The sequence below is a fragment of the Solea solea genome, chromosome 17, assembly GCF_958295425.1.
Source record: "Solea solea chromosome 17, fSolSol10.1, whole genome shotgun sequence".
Classification (NCBI taxonomy): domain Eukaryota; kingdom Metazoa; phylum Chordata; class Actinopteri; order Pleuronectiformes; family Soleidae; genus Solea; species Solea solea.
Genome location: NC_081150.1, coordinates 10,869,353 through 10,878,728, shown reverse-complemented (window position 1 = coordinate 10,878,728; position 9,376 = coordinate 10,869,353). Strand labels below are relative to the sequence as shown.

The 9,376-nt window shown below is 43.6% G+C and overlaps 1 protein-coding gene across 1 annotated transcript; it reads right to left on the bottom strand.

Moving 5' to 3' along the window:
• Positions 1–5,744: 5,744 nt before the first annotated feature.
• Positions 5,745–8,687, bottom strand: eif2b2 (eukaryotic translation initiation factor 2B, subunit 2 beta). The gene is made up of 8 exons (XM_058613674.1): positions 8,436–8,687; positions 7,464–7,584; positions 7,089–7,240; positions 6,672–6,835; positions 6,465–6,560; positions 6,177–6,314; positions 6,026–6,092; positions 5,745–5,936 (listed from the first exon to the last, which is right to left on the bottom strand). Exons 1-8 carry the CDS (start codon positions 8,605–8,607, stop codon positions 5,779–5,781), a joined length of 1,068 nt encoding a protein of 355 aa, XP_058469657.1. The 5' UTR covers positions 8,608–8,687; the 3' UTR covers positions 5,745–5,778.
• Positions 8,688–9,376: the final 689 nt, after the last annotated feature.

The window sequence follows — 9,376 nt, the reverse complement described above, 5'->3', positions numbered from 1 at the left end:
TCAGGTTAAAACCTCGGTGAAAGCACGGCGCTCTCGCCGGGTGCGGTGGCGCGCGCCTGTAATCCAAGTTACTGGGAGGCTGAGTCTGGCGGATCGTTTGAGCTCAGGAGTTCTGAGCTCCAGTGGACTATGTCGAGCGGGTGTCCGCACTAAGTTCGGTATCGATATGGTTCCCCTGGGGGAGCCCGGGGGAGCCAGGTCGTCTAAGGAGGGGTGCACCGACCCAGGCCGGACACGGAGCAGGTCAAAGCCCCCGTGCCGCTCAGTAGTGGGATCGCGCCCGTGAATAGACACTGGAGAGCAGCCTGAGTAATACAGCGAGACACAGACTTTTTACACACACACATCATTATCACCTTCATCTCTCATGCTTTACATTTTTATTCAACTAAACCCACACAAAGCTTCAGCGCCACTGTCTCTTAATCCTGGAGACACACTGTCTTTTACCTGATTCAAATGAATGAATCATTACCAGGCTTTTGCAGAGCTTGTTGATGATCATTTGAATCAGGTGTGTTGGAGCAGGGAAACGTGTAAAACATGGACGTGTGGCAGTGTGTCTCTAGGACCAGGACTGAGAAACACTGTACTACACCACACACTAACACAGTACCAACACTGCTCCTTTATGATTTTAAACTGTAGGATCTTTCAATAAGTTTGCATGTTCTCCCCGTGTGTGCGTGGGTTCTCTCCGGGTTCTCCGGCTTCCTCCCACAGTCCAAAAACATGCAATGTGAGGATTAGGTAAATTGGACACTCTAAATTGACCATAGGAGTGAGTGTGAGAGTGAATGGTTGTTTGTCTCTATCTGTGTGTGGCCCTGCGATGGACTGGCGAACTGTCCAGGGTGTACCCCGCCTATCGCCCGATGTAGCTGAGATTGGCACAGCACCCCCCCGCGACCCTCTGGCGGAGGATAAAGCGGTAGATGATGATGATGACTCATCAGACTCTAACTACAAATCAACAGTAAAATCTTCTCTCACTGATGAAACAAGTGACACATTCACAACACTTTTACAGTGTTGTGAATGTAGTTTTTAAGTCACCTTTCATCAACAGCTGACAAAAACGTATCAGTTAGACAGTTAAATGAACCACTTTGCTGATTCCACCTGCAGAAGAGGAGCTGTGATGAGAGAGGTTGGTGTAGTAGCTGCTGTCCTCCAGGTGGAGGCGCTGTAGGCCTACACAGCTTTGTGTAGGCTGATGTGAACAAAATAAAAGAACACGGTTAACAGCACAACAGTGTAGGCTGTTGTGAACAAAATGAAAGAACACGGTTAACAGCACAACAGAGTATGTGTGATGTGCAGACGTGATAATGATGTGTGTGTGTAAAAAGTCTGTGTCTCGCTGTATCACTCAGGCTGCTCTCCAGTGTCTATTCACGGGCGCGATCCCACTACTGAGCGGCACGGGGGCTTTGACCTGCTCCGTGTCCGGCCTGGGTCGGTGCACCCCTCCTTAGACGACCTGGTGACCCCGGGCTCCCCCAGGAGAACCATATCGATACCGAACTTAGTGCGGACACCCGCTCGACATAGTCCACTGGAGCTCAGAACTCCTGAGCTCAAACGATCCGCCAGACTCAGCCTCCCGGTAACTTGGATTACAGGCGCGCGCCACCGCACCCGGCGACAGCGCCACACTTTCTCAGAGATTTTGATTTTCACTGTATTGATCTGATCATCACAGAGAACTATGCAGCGACATCTAGTGGTATTATGATGGTCTCTGTTTCAATATAAATTGAAATCCAATCCAGTGTTCATTTTGGCTACATTTTCATCAAAACACCAAATGGTTAAAACATTAGGAAATTAATATATTTACACATTCAATCCTCTGCAATAGTCTTAGGGCACAACTAGTTTTGTTAAAATGTTTGTTCAATTTTGCGATCTTTTGAATGGAATTATGTAAACAAACGACACTTTAGTCTGTAAAAGCAGTTTTCAACTGGATGTATATTGAACAATAATTATAAATGTCATTATAGCAGAGGTCTCAAACTCACCCAACGTATGTGGTCCATCACCGTATATGAAGTTATAACGGGAACTGGGCCTTGACCCCCTCTATCTGTACATTATAGACGGAATATAACACTTAAAATGCTGGTTAGTTATTGTCAGAAACTGTGAGCAATATGTTTATTATTATTATAATAATAACAATAATAATAATAATAATAATAATACATTCGGCTATATGTATCATATTTAACATTTAATTTATATGAGCTTGTTTAGTGTTTTATATCAGCTGCCCATGTTATTTACTAAACGTTTGACTTTCATAAATGTTTTTTATTGTCAACTTGGTAACGTTCATAACAAACAACTTTACTTTGTAATTCTGTGAAATATCTTCATTAATATTGTTATAGTATTATCATGATGAAATATTGTGATGTGATTTTAAACTCATATCACCCACCTCTCATGTTGTTGTTTATTTCACATGAGGGGCCACTCATGACGAGACTGGACACTCATTGGCCCCCAGGTCATTTGAGTTTGAGATCCCTGCATCATAGCATTATGTAAAAATCTAATCTAATGGTGGCTGAATAGACAACACTGTGCTCCACATATTTACTGTGCTGATGACGAGATTTTCGATGTGTTTTGAATCACACACCTTGCTCAGGTGACGATGACGTCACGACAGTCAGGTCAAAACCTCTGTGAAAGTGTGGCGCTGTCGCCGGGTGCGGTGGCGCGCGCCTGTAATCCAAGTTACCGGGAGGCTGAGTCTGGCGGATCGTTTGAACTCAGGAGTTCTGAGCTCCAGTGGACTATGTCGAGCGGGTGTCCGCACTAAGTTCGGTATCGATATGGTTCCCCTGGGGGAGCCCGGGGGAGCCAGGTCGTCTAAGGAGGGGTGCACCGACCCAGGCCGGACACGGAGCAGGTCAAAGCCCCTCAGTAGTGGGATCGCGCCCGTGAATAGACACTGGAGAGCAGCCTGAGTAATACAGCGAGACACAGACTTTTTACACACACACATCATTATCCCCTTCATCTCTCATGCTTTACATTTGTATTCAACTAAACCGACACAAAGCTGCAGCGTCACCAGCTAATACGCCACTGTCAAATGAATGAATCATTACAAGGCTTTTGCAGAGCTTGTTGATGATCATTTGAATCAGGTGTGTTGGAGCAGGGAAACGTGTAAAACATGGACGTGTGGCAGTGTGTCTCTAGGACCAGGACTGAGAAACACTGTACTACACCACACACTAACACACTAACACAGTACCAACACTGCTCCTTTATGATTTTAAACTGTAGGATATTTCAATAACTGTAAAACCATAATAATACGCCTGATGCTTATTATGAACTGACTGCTTTAATCTACAAATCAACAGTAACATCTTCTCTCACTCATGAAACATGTAACACTCATCCTTTGGTATTTTACAGTGTTGTGAATGTAGTTTTTAAGTCACCTTTCATCAACAGCTGACAAAAAAAACTTAAAATCCAAAGACAGCTAAATGTACCCCTTTGCTGGTTACTGATTCCACCTGCAGGAGAAGAGGAGCAGTGATGAGTGGTTGTTGTTGTAGTAGCTGCTGTCCTCCAGGTGGAGGCGCTGTAGGAGCAGCAGAGCTGCACCTTTGTGTTGGCTGATATGAACAAAATGAAAGAACACGGTTAACAGCACAACAGAGTATGTGTGATGTGCAGACGTGATAATGATGTGTGTGTGTAAAAAGTCTGTGTCTCGCTGTATCACTCAGGCTGCTCTCCAGTGTCTATTCACGGGCGCGATCCCACTACTGAGCGGTACGGGGGCTTTGACCTGCTCCGTGTCCGGCCTGGGTCGGTGCACCCCTCCTTAGACGACCTGGTTCTCCCGGGCTCCCCCAGGGGAACCATATCGATACCGAACTTAGTGCGGACACCCACTCGACATAGTCCACTGGAGCTCAGAACTCCTGAGCTCAAGCGATCCGCCAAACTCAGCCTCCCGGTAACTTGGATTACAGGCGCGCGCCACCGCACCCGGCGACAGAGCTTCACCTCCACAGAGGTTTTAGCCTGACTGTCGGAGGTATGATCTGCAGTATTGAAAATAACAGACACTTGCAGGGGAAAACTGCAACTAAAGTATCGTTTATTCACATAATTCCATAAAAAAATGAGCGGTGGCCTAAGACTATTGCACATGATTGTATGTGTAAATGTAATTATTAGCTAATGTTTTAACCATTTAAGGACTTGATGAAAATGTAGCCACAATGAACATTGAATGGATGCATAGATGGATATCGATGGATTTAGTATATGACAGATGACAAGGTTTCTAAATATTATTAATCTGAGAGATACGCTGGTTTATCATCAGTGATTGTGAAGTCTTCCTGTCTGCAGTTTTATCTACCACCACTAGATGTCACTGTAGAGTTATATGTGGTGAGAAAGTTAAAAGCTCTGTGAAATTGTAACACTGTCGCCGGGTGCAGTGGCGCGCGCCTGTAATCCAAGTTACTGGGAGGCTGAGTCTGGCGGATCGCTTGAGCTCAGGAGTTCTGAGCTCCAGTGGACTATGTCGAGCGGGTGTCCGCACTAAGTTCGGTATCGATATGGTTCCCCTGGGGGAGCCCGGGAGAACCAGGTCGTCTAAGGAGGGGTGCACCGACCCAGGCCGGACACGGAGCAGGTCAAAGCCCCCGTACCGCTCAGTAGTGGGATCGCGCCCGTGAATAGACACTGGAAAGCAGCCTGAGTAATACAGCGAGACACAGTCTTTTTACACAACTGTCAGCACTACACAAACACATACACACATACACACGTCTGCACACCACACACATCTCTCATGCTTTATATTATTATTCAACTGAACCTACACAACGCTGCAGCTCTGCTGCTTCTACAGCGCCTCCACCTGGAGGACACCAGCTACTACACCACACACTACCAAGTGTGTATTTCAAGTGTCTATTTAGCTGATGGCTAGAGATTAGCCATCAGCAACTGAATTTGCACGATTTAAACTGAGGACATCTAACTGTCATCAAATCAAAAAAAATCATACTGTGAGAGATCATGATGAAAGCGCAAAGTAAAATTTAGCGCGGGGGTTTGGAGGCAAAGGAAGAGTCCTACTCATGGCTTCATAGCGGTTCTCAAAATGCCATACTTTTTTTTTTTACAAATTATGCAAACCTGCATTGAAAAACAGGTTGTGCTTTTAAACGAAGGCTGCAACCATTAAGAGATTGTGAATCAATTATCATTTTGATAATCAGATCATCAGTTTGTAATATTGATGATTAAAAACTGTATACTTTTCATTTGTGGACAAAATGACACATCTGAGAAAACCATCATTACAAGGTTTGGGAAAAACCAATCAACCTTTTTTAATATTTCATTGTCCAAACAATTGACATACTAATGGATTATGAAAATAACTATTAGTGGCAGCTAGAACAAAGATCATCAAACCATCAAAAACAAACTACATCAAATGCAACCTTTAACTTTACTAAAGAACCTATGCGTTGTAGTATTTGTAATGAATATTCGTAGGTCAGATAAACTATCACTTTTCTTAAGATGTTTCCTCTAGGACAAAATCAGGATTAAAGTATTGGAGATCTATAAATCACACTATGAAAGGATAATTATAACCATGAATACAAGTGTCCAACCAATGATCCCTAGAGAACAGGTATCAGGTTATAAATATAAAGATGACTCCCAGTCTCATGGAGATTTATTTAATTTATTTGTTAATGAACCTGGTTAAAGTTCGTGGTCTTCTGGGTGGTAAAGCTCACTCATCAGTCGGTAGATATATGACGGCGCGTGTCCTCCGATGTTGGAGATGAAGAGTGTGATGAGCTCAGGCGGGACATAGTCAAACACCGGACAGTGTACGTTCACCTTGGAGAGAATCTCACCTTGAAAACGAATGGTAAAATGTGAGTAACTCATAGGATTACGTTTATTTTAAAAGCTGGTGTTTCCACAGCAGTTCTGAGTGTGTTACCTTCAGTGAAAGGAAGCACCTCTTGTGGAGAGACAAACTTGTGGAAAGTGTCCTCTTCGTTTGGGAACTGAGGACACACAATGATTCCCGTCAATATTTATTCTCAATGGAAGAGATGGGAATGGGACTCAGCAGACTTTTCTTTTCTTACCTGAGGCGAGAGCTTGAACATGGGAGCACAAACAATCAGAGGTGTCGAATGGTGCTTGGCCGCGAGAGCCAGTGTGTGTGTGCCATTGACGGCCCTGAGACCTCCGTTAGCTAGAACTGTCTGTGTCCCGATGATGACCTGAAATGATCACAACCACTCAGATTAACCCATGTGCTGTGAGGAGAGGACAGGTTCTTTTTCTCATCTATAATAGATGTTTAACATACAAATGCTGAATGCTACCTTTTCCAATCCAAGCTGTGATGTGATTTCTGTGGTGCTTTTTACCTTATTAACACGGGATATGACAGCAAATATGGCAGCATCTGTGATGACGGTCGTCTCGATGCCAGATTTGGAGAGACTGGTAGCCATTTCATGCCCCTGGTCAAAGGGAAACACGTGAGATCTTAATTATTACAACTTTATCTCATTTTGGTGTCTTGCTAATATTAGAATATAGTTTAATAAGACAAATTTCTTCTCTTTGGGTACCTGGCAGAAGGGAGCACACTCTGCCACAATGACGTGAAACTTGCGTTTGCGTGCGGCGTCTTTCAGGAAGGCCTCCACGGTGCGGGAGCGACCGATCGTCATGATGACTTCATTAGAGTGGATGTGTTCCAGGGCCTGCATGGCAATGTTGTCAGTTGTTCCCTCTGGAAATGTAAATGGTGTGGGGAGGAAAAAGAAAACTCCTTAAATGGACAAATTAAATAAAGAGATCACGGCCAGATCCCAAGACAAACCCTTCCATCTGCAGGTGCAGTAGTCTACTTCTGTCTCAGTCAAATGAATTACATTATGCTTAATGGTTATTTTTACAGATAAATAATGTTCAAAAACCTTGCCTACCATACCTTGTATTGACAAATATAGCAAGATGTCTATTATTTCTTTTAAATAATGTACCCAGCTCAGTCAGCAACTCATTTATGGCCTCGATGACGTTGGCTTTGAGGGCGGCAAAATGCTGTCTGAAGTTGTCCTCGCTGAGTCCTCCAGAGGTGAGCAGCTTGTGAAGGGATTCCTGCTGGTCTGCCTCCTCACTCCTGCCTCGAGATCTTAAGGAAACACAAACAGCACACTGAGTCAAATCATACCAGCATAAAACACAGTTAATCAAAACAGAGAATGAGATTCATTCAAGATATTTGGATTAACACTCTTTCTGCTACAGAATTCTTCTATAAACATGCCCCTGCTTTTGTATTTCTAGCATTTGATAGCAAACAAGTACAGGAATAATCAATGACATCAGCACACTTTCAACAGCTGTTCAATCACCTGGCATATTCCTCCCGGATGATCTTCAGGACTCGTCTGATCATGTTACCAACTGTGGTCTCCGATGGCTGCGCTGCAGACATTCTTCTCCCCTCTTTACGGATTATTTCCATCAGATCCCCTAAGGAATAAAATAATATAGCGACACTTAGATGATGAAAGTGGTGGCTAATTCAACCCAGGGTGGTTAACTCATATTCCCACATGTCACTTTATTTTATCTTCCTCTTCTGTTTTAACTTTATATCAATCCTGGGACTATGAGGGGTCAATGGGGAGCTTCAGTGTCCTTCACTGCCCTCTCTCTTCCAGGATTACATACTGCATATCTGTAGAAAACAACTTCAGGACCATGCTGTTGAACGAAAATGAAGCAGATGAGGTGAGGTAGGAGTCCCAAACAACTGCTCTATGTGTCTCCCCCCCCCTACTAAATTTCACTGACAATCATTCATGTAAACAAACTTCTTTCTTTTTCTTAAAGCCACCTCAGTCTCTTGTCTGTTCCCTGTGCCAGGACAATTGTAGGTCAGTTAAAAACGTTATGAATCATCCTACCACAATAACATGTTGAAATTGGATAAGAACATTGCCTCTGACCCTAAAGCATGTCCTGAACCATGAATACAGACTATTATCATCCGGCCGGAGGTACAGGGTTCCACAGATTAATAGGGATAAACTGAAAAACGGCCAGTCAAACTTGAAACTAAACATGGAACGTTAAGCAGCCTTAAACAACAACATCTGCTCATCATAAGTGTGTATTTATGTCTGTGGTTCATGGGTGTTTGAAATGCTTAATGTCTGTAGTTTTGTTTCGAAACAAAGACACATTTCAGACATGTTCTGACAATAGAACTACGAGACTGAGGAACAGCTTCTTCCCTGGAGCTGTCAGACTCCTGAACTCTCTGTAGCCCCCATAGCCCTGCTTGTATATGAAGTGAGGGGTCGATTAGCATAACACACCTGCGCTGCTCCAGCGGGCCTGTGCGGTGATTCTGCGGAGCAAAGCTGTCGTTTCTCGGGCTGTCTCTGCCGAGCCCCGCAGCGGTCCTGACCCGCTACCTCCACGCTTCAGGTCGGACAGAAACGCTTCGATTCTCTCCGTCAGGTCTATTTCTTTGTCTGGACCCGGCATGATGGTGGTTGTAAAAAGAGAGAGCAAACTATTCCACAGCCTTCCACCATGCAAATGTTTATGTGCGGAAGCACTTCAGAAGCACTTCCGGGTGAATGAGACAGCGTTCTCATTTGATTGGTGGAGCGTTTCTGGACATGTTGCATCATGTTTCCGGTGTCAGCGAGTTGGTCGAGTGAGGTTGTAGCAAAATAATGTAAAATATGGTGTTCAAATATTTAGGTTTTGTCATCATTTTCAGGTCACACATTAAAATTATTTAAACCCCACCCATTTAAGACTACCCTGATAATGTAAATCTTGTACTGTATTTATCTGTAATACTTATCAGGATGAGCAATAAATCATGTATTGTCACATCTCTATTTATACAGGTAAGTTTAACTTATAAAATTAATTTACTGGGTAATTGAAACTCCAACACTGCTTACGGTAATAAAATAATAGTGAATTCAGTGTAGATATTTACCTATGGTCTCCAAACTTCAGACACTAGCTCTTGTTGCTTTAGGGATATTTTCTACATCCATCCATCCATCATCTACCACTTTATCCTCCACCGGAGAGTCACGGAGGGTGCTGTGCCAATCTCAGCTGACATAGGGTGATAGGCGGGGTATACCCTGGACAGTTTGATTGCTGAAACTAAAAGCTTCCCCTAAAATGTATTTGTACTAGGTAAAATTCTTCAGGACAAATTGATCATAAAATTACAGGGGTACCATAATCTTGTGGAAAGTACATTTATAGATTTAACAGTATTGATTAC